At 35.9% G+C, this 16859-nt stretch overlaps 1 protein-coding gene across 1 annotated transcript; it reads left to right on the top strand.

Annotated features, from left to right (window-relative positions):
• The first annotated feature begins 7 nt into the window (after positions 1-7).
• LOC128157796 (uncharacterized) lies at positions 8-16647 on the top strand. Its single transcript, XM_052820419.1, has 5 exons — positions 8-159; positions 450-1366; positions 9579-9782; positions 15030-15278; positions 16051-16647. The coding sequence occupies exons 1-5, from the start codon at positions 51-53 to the stop codon at positions 16339-16341; spliced, it is 1770 nt and encodes a 589-aa protein (XP_052676379.1). The 5' UTR covers positions 8-50; the 3' UTR covers positions 16342-16647.
• Positions 16648-16859: the final 212 nt, after the last annotated feature.

Consider the following 16859-nt stretch of genomic DNA (forward strand, 5'->3'; position numbering starts at 1 on the left):
AAAAATATTGATCGGTTTGTACTATTACGACATTGCAGACGAAAACAAACATGTCGGCACGTGGAGGACAGTGGATCGCGGCAGGCGCTCTAGTTGTTGTGGGGGTCGGGATCATTTTATATTTAACCAAGAAAAGGAAAAAGACCGACACAGCACCTAGTAAGTTGCACATATTTCCGTTGCTTAAAGAATATGACAAGGAAGATGCTCGTTCTATTGGCCTAAGATGCACCTTCAATGGCTTCATTAATCAAAACCGAAAGGGCAATGTCAAATTACGAATATTGCTGACATGAAAAATTATGTCATTTTGAATGATTTAAGAAAAAGGCCTGTTGTTTTTTCAAGTTGTTCTCTTAACAATGCTAGGTTTGAAGTAAATTTGATTATAGATTTGATGAATTACTTTAACCCAGTCAAGGACATTCACATCTTCTTCCTTTTCACAGAACTTGATGGAAAAAAGAATGAGGAAATCAAAACTACAGCTGATTTTAATAGAAAGTCTGTGCCAAAAGATCGAGAAAAAAATGAATCATCACAACCAGTTGACGAAAAGACTAATAACAGTGATACTAAAATGTCTGTGTCTTCACACAATAACGAGGATATCAAGTTAAAAACAAATGATAAAAAGAGACCTGATGATGAAAGGAAAACAAAAATTTCAATCCCTAAATCAATAGGGCAGTTTGAAAGCCCAAAGCCAGTTATTGAAAAACCATTGACTGTAGAGAATACAAGTGACCTTGCCTCAAAACCACATCAGTCAACAGGATCAAATCTTCAAAATGGATCCAAGATGGAGAAAAATAAAGATGCTACTTCACCCGACAGACAATGTGAAAGACTAGAAAAGACAGTTCCACCAGAATCTGAGAAAACTATATCCCTGAATGTTTCTATAACGAAAGGAGATGCCCCAAAAAATCCTGTCAGAAAGAGCTCAGACAAGCCAGAAGATGGACAATCTCAGTCTCAAACAGTGACCACAGGACCTGTCCTGTCCCCAAGAGGGAGTCCCCTCAGTTCACCCCCAGGTGGTGCTTCAAATTCTCAGTCTCTACCCACAGGACCTGTTATGTCTCCAAAAGGTGGTGCCGTGCAGTCACCACCAACAACTCAAAAATCTCAGACACCTCCCTCTCAATCCCCAAAGCCTGCTCAAGATTCTGTCCCAAGCTCAAAAGTCATATACACCAAAGATGAAATTACAGAGGCACTGCTGCTGTCCCAGAATACCCCTGGTATGATGTCCGCCAAAAATGCTGATGTGTTAGTCTCAGTACTTGCCCACCCTGACCCTACCCTGCGACTCTCAGCTTTGCTTGGCATCAACAAATGTTCAACTTTCACAAGGAACCAGGTACAGTAAAACACGGTTATAGCGAACACGCTTATAATGAATTGACGCTTAAAGCGAAATGATTTTCATTCCCTGTTACTTTATAACATGTTATAAACTCGATGGATATAACAAATTATGTTTATAACAAAGCAAAACTGCCTCTATCTGGCACATTGTTATAAGCCTATTTTACTGTATTATGATAGTTTTTGTTTTCTCTCTGTGCGAGGGAGTCAATAATTGTTATTCAATTATTGAATAACAGTATTAGTAAAAGGTATAGCTCTGGCATTGCATTATTAGTGTACTTCCTAGTTCTATATCATGTAGATGTTACTCTACACATTTTGGTACATGAAAATAGTCCTATATCATTGACAATCTGATTGAAATCAGATCCTTGTTTTTCTATTGTTGCTACACAACCTCAAGTAGGGTTTCTTAAAATCCTCGAGTAGCGACAATAGAAAAACAAGGAGCAGATTGAGGATCTGATTTTAATTAGATTGAGTCCAATATGATACTCTTCAAATTCTGGTACATGAATATAGTTCTATATGATACTCAACTCATACGTGAATATAGTCAATATACTAGCTGTATATACAGGATTATTTTTGACCAATATTTTTTTTACACACTTCTACACTTGCAAGAGTTTTGCCCCATGTTGAATTCGAGATTTCAGAAACTGTTGATAGATTCTCTTTCAAATAAACACAAAAATTTTTCTGAATTAGACCAGTTTTGAATTTGACTACCTACAATATGAGGGCAAAAGGAGCTAAGAAAAAACTCTAGGGGGGATATTTCTCTGTATACAGTAAAAGTATGTATATGATATAATTATACAATGTATGTTTCTTGGGAGGGTTGAATATACGCGGGTAGGTTAAGGCAACTCCGAGTTTAATGACCGTCAAAATTATGATCAATTTAAAAACTGTTTATTTTTATGAAAACAGTGCGGAATATTAATACTAATTGAATGTGTTCACCAAGATGTTATTTTTCTACTTCGGAATTGACTCGATCTTTGAAGCTGCCGTACCACAGTATCACATGACAGTTAAAAATAGATCACTTTTTTACCTTAACAAAAAATCAAAAAGTGTAACACTACCCCGAAGTTCATTTGTATGTTTGCTACAATAATTCGATCGGCAATTAGTTCATGTTTATTAGTATTACTGCTGGAATCCTATTGTTAATCGCATAAAATAAATATTGTAAATATTTATCGGAAACCCTCTCAACTTTTAAAATTTCATTGAAAATACTATGTATTTTTCATTTAAAACAACAAAGCACAGGATTCTAGCAGCACTTTTCAAGTAGTTTAGGTCATATACCGTTGATATTTACCAAAGTCATCCTTCATAATATCCAGGGTAGTGTTACACTTTTGCCTTTTTCGTACACACTGACAGAAGAAAGGCTGGTCAGGCCATATAAATGTCGATCTGCTTACCTTTTAAAACTCGCTGAAAAAAACTCACTTAAACAAAATATCCATGCCTGAATTATCCTGATTATATCCTAACTGACACTCATCTAAATCTTAGGTATCTGTATTGAATAAGTCTTATTTCGGCATTGTTTACACTGCATTCTGATGATTTGTCTCCCGACATGGTCTTCTCTATTAAACATGCTTGTGACGTCATCAATGATAATTATACGTAATAGAGAGAAATCGAAGATATATTCAGTTAGAAGAGTTTCTAGTGATATTTTATGCCTGTAGTTTTTATAATTTAAACCAGAGATAAAGTTAAAATCGACAAGTTTCTGAGTAAAATATGACATCATGCTGCTTGTGACGTCATATCGATCAGAGGAATTTGATAGCTGAGAGTTGCCTTATCATACCCGCATACTAGGCTATGTGATATGTAAGGATAAATGATTAAATTAACCAGGAATCAAACTCTTAGCCCCTGATCTCCTGGTCAAGCGGTGTACTACAATGATACAATCAAGTAACTTAATTACATGTAGATCTACAACAGTTACAATATGTATGTTCCAATGATGTGTTCTACAATCAAGCAAGGCATATTGGTTGTATAAATATACATGTAAAGTCTCAGTAAGTGGTATATACATATGTACTATATGTTGATCTTGGCTCTGTCCTACTTATCATTGGTTTATATAGAATGTTATTTCTCGACTACACGGGATTCCTGTAGCTTTGTATAAGAGCTCAATTTACATGTTCAGCTGTGGCTATAAATTGATTGATTTATTGTTACAGTTTTTACATTGTTACATAATTATTGATTTTTCGGGCTCTGCAAACTTTAAACTGATCCTTGTATGACATATAAATCTTATTTCTCAAAGCCAGGCAGGGAAGCGGGCCAGCCATCAGGAATAAACAATCAAACCATTTTATATGCCGGTAAGATGGCCTGGCTGGTATAAGGAAATTGATTTCAAATCTATTCATTTTTAATTTTTGCCTTGATATCAATGTTGGGTTTAGCTGCTGATGAGAAATTGTTTCATGAGAAATTGGGTTGTTTTTTTTTCAAAAGAAAGACACTAGTAGGTAGACTTAGTTCATGTTAAACTTAATTTCACATTTACATGAACATGGAAAAATAATAATCATAATCATTGACAAGTGTTGTCTATAGGTACATGATGGGCAGCCCTATCTACAGTGAAGTCGATGTTTCTGTAGTGTGGTGCATTGTTGTACTGTTACATAAACATGTTAACTTCCGATACTTTCTAACACTAATTTCTAGTACATGTATAACATATGCAGTCTTAAATACTGGTACATCATTGTAATACTAAACATGCTAAATACTGATGTTTCTGTATTGTGATGCAACAGTTGCACACTTTTTCTCACCGACATATCATTTACCTGGGATCACCTGTAAACTAAGAACTACCTGATCAATACGCAGGCCGGGTGAAATCTTAGTGGTCGGGGAGCCCGAGGTAGAGCTGATCATTTATTTATTGAGGATTGTTCTGTTCAGATTTTATAACCGGGGGGAGTTAGTAGCTGGGAGTAGTGCTGATTATATCGATACAGATCTTGTCAAAGAACCTGTAAGATAGGACACATTGAGCTATTCTTCAAGGATTAATTAAGAGAGGGAGACTGCGCACTATTCTCAAGTCTGTAAGTGTTACTATAAATTGTTTGTCAACAGTAGTGATAGCAGTTTTTATCCTGATTTTAATTAACAATTTGATTGGCTGCGCAAAAATAAGCTTGTTACATATTGTTACCGGTATGTATTTTTATCTTGTATGGTCTGCCTTCATCAAAATTTGACTTCATTCAGTAGATATATATATATTTTACCCACTTGATTTAAATTAATGGGGTTTTTTTCCCCTTCAGTTTGTCACAGTAGCTAAATATTCTATTAAGTGATATGTTTTTAATCTTTAAGAATTGTTCTATGTTCACAGTGACTCACATTTCAATTGACAGCTTTGAGAGCTATTAACAAAAGAGAGATGGTATAGCGTTGCCACTATGATTCAAAGTTTAATCGATGATCAGTTGGAGAGGTTGTCGTTAATTGATTATAATCGCTTTATTACATTAGTACCATACATTTCATTTTGTTTATTATTCTGTATTTAATGAAATGAAAACCATTGCAAACTAGGTTTTTTTCTCAATCTCAAAAGATATGTTACACTTATAAATTAATTGATAACAAAACAGCAAACATTTTATTAGCTTTAAAAAGTAAGCGCAAATAGCACTTATATATTTTAAATTTAATGAACTTAATACAATTAAGAGAATTTGTTACCTATTCTATTATTGCTCAATCATCAGTTGGTAATTTTAAGATAAAACTGATTCTTTCGATTAATGGTTTATGATTTTCAACTGGTTTGACAAAGGGAATAATGGTATTTGATTAGCCAATAAAAAAGTGGTGTATGAATTAAGTAAGTAAGTAAGTTAGATCATATAGTGAAATATACATGATTTTTCTCCATCAACCCACTTAAAGCTGCTTGGTCCGATTTTATATCAAATTTTATGCACGCTTTTAAACGATGGTTATGCTAAGTAAATGTATAATCAAAGTACTGAAGTACTGACGGGAGTTGATTTTATCGATTATTATTTATTGTAGAATCAACGATATGTTATTTTGCATGGGAAGTAATTTCTTATCATGAAGGTATTTGAATTACGCACATTTTTTATAATATGAATACTCGGACTTTTCCGAAAAGAATTTCAATAAAACCCATATGAATCATGTCGTTTAATATTTAAAGATACTATTAATTCCATCAAGGTATGTATCAGTAATCGAAATATTTCTGAAAAATTGTATGGATCCAAGCAATATTGTACTCTAGTTTCGTTCAACCAGACGCTCGGCTTTCTCCGTTAATCTCCGACAAGCAAGAGGGATTCTTTGCTTGTCGAAAATTTACGGAAACCACTGATCGTCTGGTTGAATGAGACTATAGTTATTTCTAGCATAGGAATACATACCACTACAAAAAATATCTAAATTGTTCCTACCATTTAAAATATGACTATTTTCACGGTATTTATAAACAAGTTTCCTTGAAAAACAGTGCTTCAGAATTGATTACAGCGAATCTATGATCGATTATTTTCGAGAACTTAGTCTTGTCAGCGGTGATGATTTGTGCTTAGGTCCAAACACTGTTTCACTTTCGGTTTCGTTTTCCCAGTCAATTAAGCCAAATTTCAATAAAGAAAACTACGTACAAAATTTGCTAACAAAACAAATGACATAAAAGGGTACCGCGTTATTTCGCCTCATGTTAAAGTTCACCCCTGACGACGAGACGGGTATGGTTGTATTACGAATTTGACATCGTTTTAAATAAAGGTCAAAATGATCAGACAAATTACAAATAAACATGTGTATGTTTTGTTCGCTAATATTTCTGAAGTTTGCTTTCTTAACAATCGATGCATAGCATGCGGGTTGAATAATAGGGCTGGGACGATTCTGTACTTGGCCGATTCGGTACACATCACGATACATGAGATGCGATACGATACATATCACGATATATTGCAGCAACTAAATGAAAACATGAATAAGGGTTAAAAATTTATTCAATCTGTCGATGTATTACCGCAAGTCCAAAGTTATTTCGATATATTTAAAATGAGCGTTGCACAATTTACAAATAACTTTAGTCTCATATACACTACTTTTTCATAAACAAGTAATCCAAAAGTTAGCTTCCTTACAGTTTTGACAACTTTACGAGGTTTTCTTCCATCTTTGTACTTTCAAATTAGGCGCGCAGACTAAAAATAGCCAATATATGAAGCTCAAATATTTTTGGAAAATAAAAAAAAGTTAGCTTAGGTATCGTTGTATTAATGGTAAATGTATCGATCCAAATATCGTCAAAATAAATTTACTGTGATGCATCGGTGGATCGTCCCATCCATATTGAATAACCCAAATTATTCGGGGGACGAAACCAAACGGTGTCCTTTTCTAAACAATCCGGTGATGCATTTTGGTTTGTTTTTTCGTTTGCCCAAAAAGAAATTATTTTTATTTACTTTGAATATTTCTAACTTTGAAAGAAGACTGATTCTGCTGGTGTAAATAGGAGAAAGTCCATAACTTTCTAAGATAAATGGTTTGTATAGAAAAAAATTTGATACTGTAATAACAAAAAAAAAATCGGATTAAGCAGCTTTAATCACATAAATTTTACTTAATACGATCTAAGGTTTACTTAATTTTCAGTTTGTGTCCCTGAATTTAGGAGTTGTATTTAAGAATATGAATCAATAAATTAGGTTTTCCTTAGACTTGTGATTGACAAAAAAACTATTTGAGCTGAGCCCATTTGCATTATAAATGTATCATATACAAAATAAAGACAATATATTTTGAACAATGAACTGTCATCAGCAACAGCTGTTTGTTTTTGTAAAGAAACTTGTATCACTAAAATAAAAAAAGAACAGACTCCTACTGAGGTAAAATTTTGGTCGAATTTCTTTTGATAAACAAAACAAATAAAAATAAGGTACAACTTTATACCGTAAAACACAGATATAGCGAACTTGCTTATAACGCATTCACTCTCACAAAAAATCAGTTTCATTCCATTTTGTCTTCAAGATGCAAGATAAACTAATCGAATATACCGTATAACAATTTATATTCAGTTGAATAGAAATTGATCAGGGAATCTTTTCTATGGCTTTGTCTCTCTGTGTTGACATGCAAACATGCATGTTCTTGTATATTAATGTCAGGTTTTGGTACTTGGTACAAAGCACCCTTAGGCAAAGGGGATTCAAAGTTGTGAAACTTATGGACCACACCCTTTTATAAGGGGAGATAATTAAGAATTGAATTCTTAATTTTTTTATAAAATTTTCAAAATCTTCTTTGCAAGAGCCATTAGGCCAGGAAGGCTGAAACTCATGTTTAAGCATCCTCAGATAGTGTAGATTCAAAGTTGTGAAAATCATGACCCCCAGTTGTTTAAAAACCATTTGCTTAAAAAAGCTGTAATTTTAGTGAAAGCAACATCAGATAATGTAGGTTCAAAGTCGTATGTGGAACGAATATTTATTTGTAAGGTATCTACATGAATTATACCACATTGTCCAGATATTTTGTATTATTACATGTTAAGCTGATTTTTTTATGCTTATTGTTGCTCAGATGAGCGATGTGGCCCATGGGTCTCTCTCTCTTTTTTTAGCTCACCTGAGCTGAAAGCTCAAGTGAGCTATTCTGATCACATTTTGTCTGTCGTCCGTCTGTCTGTCCGTCTGTCCGTCCGTCTGTCCGTAAACTTTTCACATTTTCAACATCTTCTCAAGAACTACTGGGCCAATTTCAACCAAACTTGGCACAAATCATCCTTAGGCAAAGGGGATTCAAAGTTGTGAAAATTAAGGACCACACCACTTTTCAATGGGAGATAATTAGAAATTAATGAAATATTTCGAGAAATTTTCAACAATCTTCTTCTCAAGAACCATACAGCCAGGAAAGCTGAAACTTGTGTGGAAGCATCCTCAGGTAGTGTAGATTCAAAGTTGTGAAATTCATGACCCCCGGGGGTAGGGTGGGGCCACAATGGGGGGTCGAAGTTTTACATAGGAATATATAGAGTAAATCTTTAAAAATCTTCTTCTCAGAAACTAAACAGCCAGGAAAGCTGAAACTTGTGTGGAAGCATCCTCAGGTAGTGTAGATTCAAAGTTGTGAAAATCATGACCCCTGGGGGTTGAGTGGGGCCACCATAGGGGGTTGAAGTTTTACATAGGAATATATAGAGTAAATCTTTAAAAATCTTCTTCTCAGAAACTAATCAGCCAGGAAAGCTGAAAGTTGTGTGGAAGCATCATCAGGTAGTGAAAATTCAAAATTGTGAAAATCATGACCCCGGGGGTAAGGTGGGGTCACAATGGGGGTCAAAGTTTTACATAGGAATATATAGAGTAAATCTTTAAAAATCTTGTTCTCAGAAACTAATCAGCCATTAAAGCTGAAACTTGTGTGGAAGCATCCTCAGGTAGTGTAGATTCAAAGTTGTGAAAATCATGATCCCTGGGGGTAGGGTGGGGCACAATGGCGGGCTCAAAGTTTTACATAGGAATATATAGAGTAAATCTTTAAAAATCTTCTTCTCAGAAACTAATCAGCCAGGAAAGCTGAAACTTGTGTTGAAGTATCCTCAGGTAGTGTAGATTCAAAGTTGTGAAAATCATGACCCCCGGGGGTAGGGTGGGGCCACATTGGGGGGATGTTAAAGTTTTACATAGGAATATATAGAGTAAATCTTTTAAAATCTTCTCAGAAACTAATCAGCCAGATGATTCTTTATAATTGATAAGACTTTGGCTCCAGGACAATTCTTCGGCCTCACAAGAAGGTTCAGAGTCTGATGTAGCTTTATATCCCATATATAAACAATTATTAAGGATCTTTTTGAGAACTGCAATACTCATAATGTGATATGACTATAAAATCAGCCTGTTAAAAAAGGGACGAATGATTATAAACATAAGAATATCAAGGGGGAAAAATGGATTTTATTTATACAGGATCTACATGTATTATTGTACACTGTCCAGATAGTTTGTATTATGACTCCATTAAGCTGATTTTATCATACCTATTGTTCCTCAGGTGAGCGATGTGGCCCATGGGCCTCTTGTTTAATAATATTTTACACTGCCCTGTCATTTTACTTTCAGAATCTGCTAAGAGAGCATGGTTGTTTGACCCAACTCAGCCAGTTGCTACGACAACAAGTTCAGAATCTCTCCAACATGTCCCACAATGCATCAGCGGTTGAGGACGACCCAGAGAAATCCAAGATGTCGGAGAAGTTTATGAACTTACTGGCCACAGCCATCAACAATCTCTCCTCTAACGAACAAAATCACAAACAGTTTGAGGTACACTATTTAAATTACTTAATATGTGTTACCATTCATCAGAATCACACACAGCTAATGATAATCATTGAGCAGATTCATAAAACAGTTTAAGGTACAATTTGGAGTTAGATAGGTGATGTACACTATCATCGGTATTGAACATTAAATCACACATTCAAAAGATTTAGGTACTCTCTCATTGTCTTATTAACCTGATCATACACTGTTTGGAAGACAATTTCATCATCATTGAAATTTGAGAGACACTGTCATTGAAGTTTAAGATACACTTTTATTGACTAAATTACACTTTCATCATCATTGAAATTTTAGGCACATTTTAAATTAATCATCATTGAAGTTTGAGGTATACTTTCATCACTATTCAACAATTTGATGTTTGAATTAAGTACACTTTAATCATTTATTATTGGTGTTTATAAGGTACACTTTTGAGGTACACTTTAATAATTCGTCATTGAAGTTTAAGGTACATTTTCATCACCATTGAAGTTTGAGAGACACTGTCATTGAAGTTTAAGTGACACTTTTATTGACTAAATTACACCTTCATCATCATTGAAGTTTAAGGTACACTTTCATCACCATTGAGGTTTGAGGTCATTTTCATCACTATTGAAGTTTGAGTTACATTTTTACCATCATTGGACCGATTGTGTCAGGAGGTTTATCTTACTAGCAAAGAATGAACAACAATAAATTTTAATTTCTATTTCAGGTTGTAATAAAAAACACACTACTGTGGAATTCGTGGGGGTCAATTTTCGTGGATTGTTGGATTTTTTCTTATTCCTGGGGATATAATTTCATAGATTTGTTGGGTTTTTTGTATCAGTAAGAAAAAAGACTCTTTCAAAATTTGTATTTGTCGAGGATGTAAATTCGTGGGGGAGGGCTACCCACGAATACCACGAAAATTGAGCCACCACGAATTTTAATGATTCCAAAGTATTTATTTATTTTTGCCTTGTTTACGAACCCCCCAAAAATCAATTATGTAAACAGGAATGTTGTTTTTAGCTCACCTGAGCTGAAAGCTCAAGTGAGCTATTCTGATCACATTTTGTCTGTCGTCCGTCTGTCCGTCTGTCCGTCCGTCTGTCCGTCCGTCCGTCTGTCCGTAAACTTTTCACATTTTCAACATCTTCTCAAGAACTACTAGGCCAATTTCAACCAAACTTGGCACAAATCATCCTTAGGCAAAGGGGATTCAAAGTTGTGAACATTAAGGGTCACACCCGTTTTCAAGGGGAGATAATTAGAAATTAATGAAAAATTTCGAGAAATTTTCAAAAATCTTCTTCTCAAGAACCAGAAAGCCAGGAAAGCTGAAACTTGTGTGGAAGCATCCTCAGGTAGTGTAGATTCAAAGTTGTGAAATTAATGACCCCCGGGGTAGGGTGGGGCCACAATGGGGGGTCGAAGTTTTACATAGGAATATATAGAGTAAATCTTTAAAAATCTTCTTCTCAGAAACTAAACAGCCAGGAAAGCTGAAACTTGTGTGGAAGCATCCTCAGGTAGTGTAGATTCAAAGTTGTGAAAATCATGACCCCCAGGGGTAGGGTGGGGCCACAATGGGGGGTCGAAGTTTTACATAGGAATATATAGAGTAAATCTTTAAAAATCTTCTTCTCAGAAACTAAACAGCCAGGAAAGCTGAAACTTGTGTGGAAGCATCCTCAGGTAGTGTAGATTCAAAGTTGTGAAAATCATGACCCCCGGGGGTAGGGTGGGGCCACAATGGGGGGTCGAAGTTTTACATAGGAATATATAGAGTAAATCTTTAAAAATCTTCTTCTCAGAAACTAAACAGCCAGGAAAGCTGAAACTTGTGTGGAAGCATCCTCAGGTAGTGTAGATTCAAAGTTGTGAAAATCATGACCCCTGGGGTTAGGTTGGGGCCACAATTGGGGGTCAAAGTTTTACATAGGAATATATAGAGTAAATCTTTAAAAATCTTCTTCTCAGAAACTAAACAGCCAGGAAAGCTGAAACTTTTGTGGAAGCATCCTCAGGTAGTGTAGATTCAAAGTTGTGAAAATCATGACCCCCAGGGGTAGGGTGGGGCCACAGTGGGGGGTCGAAGTTTTACATAGGAATATATAGAGTAAATCTTTAAAAATCTTCTTCTCAGAAACTAATCAGCCAGGAAAGCTGAAACTTGTGTGGAAGCATCCTCAGGTAGTGTAGATTCAAAGTTGTGAAAATCATGACCCCTGGGGTTAGGTTGGGGCCACAATGGAGTGTTGAAGTTTTACATAGGAATATATAGAGTAAATCTTTAAAAATCTTCTTCTCAGAAACTAATCAGCCAGGAAAGCTGAAACTTGTGTGGAAGCATCCTCAGATAGTGTAGATTCAAAGTTGTGAAAATCATGATCCCTAGGGGTAGGGTGAGGCCACATTGGGGGGGGGGGTGTTAAAATTTTACATAGGAATATATAGAGTAAATCTTTAAAAATCTTCTTCTCAGAAACTAATCAGCCAGGAAAGCTGAAACTTGTGGGAAGTATCTTCAGGTAGTGTAGATTCAAAGTTGTGAAAATCATGACCCCTGGGGGTAGGGTGAGGCCACATAGGGGGGGGGGGGTGTTAAAGTTTTACATAGGAATAAAGAGTAAATCTTTAAAAATCTTCTTCTCAGAAACTAATCAGCAAGATGATTCTTTATAATTGTTAAGACTTTGGCTCCAGGACAATTCTTCGGCCTCACAAGAAGGTTCAGAGTTTGATGTAGCAAAATATCCCATATATAAACAATTGTAAAGGATCTTTTTGAGAACTGCAATACTCAACATGTGATATGACTATAAAATTGAAGCAGGCAGCTATTTTTTCATTAGAATCTTTTTGTATTACTGTTTTGGGTTATTGCCCTTGATTTATTGATTCTTGATTATTTTAATTAATGCATCCACTGTTAACCAATTATTGTGATGATTATTTTTATACAATAATAAATATTCAATGTATATAAGTTGTTTTGCATAAGTAGTTTTGGGTTAGGCTGGATTAGTTTGTTTATTTTTGATTTCCAATTTTTAGATACTATGAATTATTTTAGGCCGGCACATATATAGGGACAGTGTCTATTGCTTTGTATTGAGCGACTGTTTGGGGTTAAACTTGAACAGGTACGGAGAGATTGAGGGTGTTAACATCCCTGGTCTATCTAATCTTCCTGTTTTTCTAACCAACGATACAGAATGTGTGGTCATTTCTGCCCTGTATCGCATTAATACAAGTGTGCGGTCATACCTGCTTGTATTGGTGGTGATTGCGGCGCCTGCGTTAGGTTGAGCTGTTGGCGCAAGTGTGCGGTCATCCCTGCTTGCGTTATCTCTGCTTGCGTTAACGTTGGTACCTGTTGAGTTGCGTAGGTGTGCGGTCATCCCTGCCTGCGTAACGCTGAGTCCCTATATATGTGCAGGAGCGGTGATTAAAGTCTGCTCTTGTAAATATTGGCAGCAATCAGGGCTATCCGAGTTCCAAGGGGGAAAAATGGATTTTATTTATACAGGATCTACATGTATTAATGTACATTGTCCAGATTGTATTATGACTCCATTAAGCTGACTTTATCATACCTGTTGTTCCTCAGGTGAGCGATGTGGCCCATGGGCCTCTTGTTAGTACATATAGCCTTTGGGTACCAAACATTTCCTTATAACGGTCAGTTACTGCATCTGTAGCATCAGAGTGCATTATATTGATCATAATGCAGAATGTATGGATCTGTCGAGATAAGGAAACCAGACAGATACTCTAAGAGAGAAGCCTCAGGCACACAGCAAAGAGTCAACAACCATAATGATTGCAGACAAATCCAACCATACACAGAAACAGGCACTTGTTTTGTTCAATACATTGTTCTTGCAATGGCAGTTTTTTTTTAATATTTAATGATGGGATGTTAGTAGGAAGTATGGTAGGATTCACTGATTGAAGGGTAAGGTTGAGATATAAAGTGTTGTTTTGCTAAATACAAAATGCATTGATACATCAGTACATTGTATTGATATATGGTTGACTATTAATTTGGTCTCTTATTTACATTTCATTTGCTGTATGCTACTATAGCAAGCCTCTTAAGCTTGCTTCACCAAACTTGATCTGGGGGACAGAACACTCTCTCTCTCTCTCTCTCTCTCTTCTTCTTCCTCTATAGTCTATACGCTCTTAAAGCTTTAGAAAAGTAAGTATATAATCTTAGATCACTCCACAAATCTCAAAAAGGATTTGACCTGAAAGGTATAGGGTCGTAGTTTGTTTGAATAAAATATGAGATTTCAACTTGATCTGGGGACAAAAATTATGTAGATATAGAGATCTGATTATTCCGTCCATCAGACTCTATTTTCTCCCCCGTGTGGCCCAATCTGGCTATTAATACATCATCCATAGTAAGCCTTTGGGTAAAGGTTTTTACAGTGACCTTTAACCATAGGTTGAAGGTCAAGGTCATGGCATATGTTTATCCAGGTCGTATTTCTCTCTGTGGTTCACATATTACAAAGTAAAAGAAAGACTGTAAGAGTGTGTAGTGACCTTGAACCAGATTTTTAGAAAAGAGTTATGGTCAGAGCAGATCTCTATGTAATTTTTGTCCGAAGGATATTAAGTTTCCTTTTGGCCTTATCTGCCTAGTAAATACTATACCCCATACTAAGCTTGTTGGATAAAGCATGTCCAATGACTATAAGCTAACAAATTTTTAAGGAAAAGGTTATTGAGGTATAAATTCCTTCATAGAAGCAGGGCCCTTGGAATGAGAGATGCACACCATATCAAAGATGCATGGTATACAGTGTTTTGGTTTTAAGAGCATTCATTTGGTGTTGTTTGATATATGTAGCATGTTTTGTAATTTGTGATAATATATGAATATCAAACACTTTGAGAGATTTTATCCCCAAGTATTGTATAAAAATCATATACCATCAGAAGTCATGATTACAGATTTCTTGCAAAAGATGTAGGTGAAAAAAATTTGATAAACAATTTTTGTGTGCTTATGCTGGTAAACATTAGTGTTGTTTAATACATATTAAATGACGTTATGTTTTTATACAGGACTGTGTGCCGACATTAAATGACGTTATGTTTTTTCATACAGGACTGTGTGCCGACATTAAATGACGTTATGTTTTTTCATACAGGACTGTGTGCCGACATTAAATGACGTTATGTTTTTATACAGGACTGTGTGCCGACATTAAATGACGTTATGTTTTTATACAGGACTGTGTGCCGATGCTGGTTGACATTGCGCTGGAGGAGGAGACAGGAGAATCGGTGCGCCTGTCCTCACTACAGGCCCTGACCAACCTTTCTGTGATGGAGCACCACCACAACCACTACACCCGCATCATCCAGAAACTGTACCACTTCCTGGACGGCCAGAGCCCCGGGATACGCCTACAAGCCGCTAAGATCCTGGTCAACCTTTCCTGTAACCCCGAGCTCGTACCACACATGTTAGCCGCCAAGGTGAGAGAATCTAGTCATAGCACGTCATCATAGCATGTCGTCTCTGTCAATTGATGAAAAATAAGACAAAGGTTTTGTACTGATTAAAGAAGTCTTGCAATGTTTTTATATATGCAAATACTGTGGAATCATTTTTATTCGCGAGGGTCGATGTTCGTGGATAACCAAAATTTTCCTGGTTTGTGGTGATGTAATTTCGTTGGTAGTGTAATCGGGATAATTTTGATAAATGTTAAACAAATAATTGTGTATAGGTTCATGGGAATGTACTAAATTCTTTGGCAAGGGTTACATACAAAAGCCACAAACATTGGTCCCCCACGAACAATGATGATTCCACAGTAGTTTGACTTTCTGTCTGCAAAATCAACTTTGGGTTATTATTTGAGCACAGAGGACTTAAGGTTCAACAACTCTCAAATGAGAGAGATAGTTTTCACCATGCTGAAATTATTACAAATTACCATCAATAGCATATAACTCTGTATGACTCTATGATTGTATAGAATTGAATCTGATGCACTTGGGCTCCAAACAATACATTGTTTTTATATTATGCCATCGCCATGTAGACAAAGAGGAAGCAAGATTCTGGATAAAATCTCAAGGTTACCATTGTAGACAAAAAGGGATGACATGTGTTTTAATTAACAGATATATTAATTATTACAAAAGTTTGGTGCTTGCGATTTTATATTCCTGCAATTTGATACAAAATTATTTAACTGCAAAATAATACTCATGTAAAATAAATGTGGCTATGTAATTTCAGGCGCCAGCATGTGTACTGGAGTTACTAAGGACCGGAGCAGACGAGGCGCTCGTTCTCCGCTGGACTACGTTCCTGGCCAACATCCTGACCACGGTGAAGGAGTCCCACCTGTCTGCTTCGTCCCTCCCCCCGGACGACAAAGCCCCCAGCCCAGAGACCATGTACTCCGCCCTGTACGGAATGAACAGCATAGGTCAGATCAAGTCCAAGGTGTTCCTTTTGTGTCGCCACAAAAACGAAAACATCAAACACCAGGCGTCCAGGATTTACCAGATGTTGAATTCTAAGTGAAGTGTGTCGGTGTAGAGGGAATGATCAATGTGTGATCATTGCATGGTCCTAGAAAATCGGAGCCTGATAACTGTGTAGAGATATCGGTGAGCTCAGTGATTTGTTAAAGCTGGAGACTTCCTTAAAATGGTTTTATGATTCTTTCATGTTGACATCACTCCCAGAACTTAATTAAAGTGTTAGAAAAGATTTATTTTTTTGTGAAGATAATTTTATCAATGGACTGTTGTGTCTTTCACTAGGTATTTTGTGTGTGAGAGTTTTACCATGGTTGTAAATTCTTAATAAAATGTTACCTTTGCCATAGATATTTGCTGTTGTGTTTTACATGAAAAATACACACACCCTTGCATGGAATTCAATTACTGCAACACCTTTTATATGGGTTTTGGTATAGACTGAGGTAATATAATAATATCTGACTACCAGGTAGTTCCAAACAACAATTTCACACAAAACTCAAGAGATTTTTTATGCAATATATCTAAAAAAAATTATGCTCTTTGATCTTACCTTTA

The sequence above is a fragment of the Crassostrea angulata genome, chromosome 8, assembly GCF_025612915.1.
Source record: "Crassostrea angulata isolate pt1a10 chromosome 8, ASM2561291v2, whole genome shotgun sequence".
NCBI lineage: Eukaryota > Metazoa > Mollusca > Bivalvia > Ostreida > Ostreidae > Magallana > Magallana angulata.

Bases quoted from the DNA above. Each gene is read 5' to 3' on its own strand.
- LOC128157796 (XM_052820419.1), top strand. From the start codon at position 51: ATGTCGGCACGTGGAGGACAGTGGATCGCGGCAGGCGCTCTAGTTGTT. The intron at 160-449 runs GTAAGTTGCACA...TCCTTTTCACAG, and splicing joins AAAGACCGACACAGCACCTA to AACTTGATGGAAAAAAGAAT. The intron at 15,279-16,050 runs GTGAGAGAATCT...ATGTAATTTCAG, and splicing joins CACACATGTTAGCCGCCAAG to GCGCCAGCATGTGTACTGGA.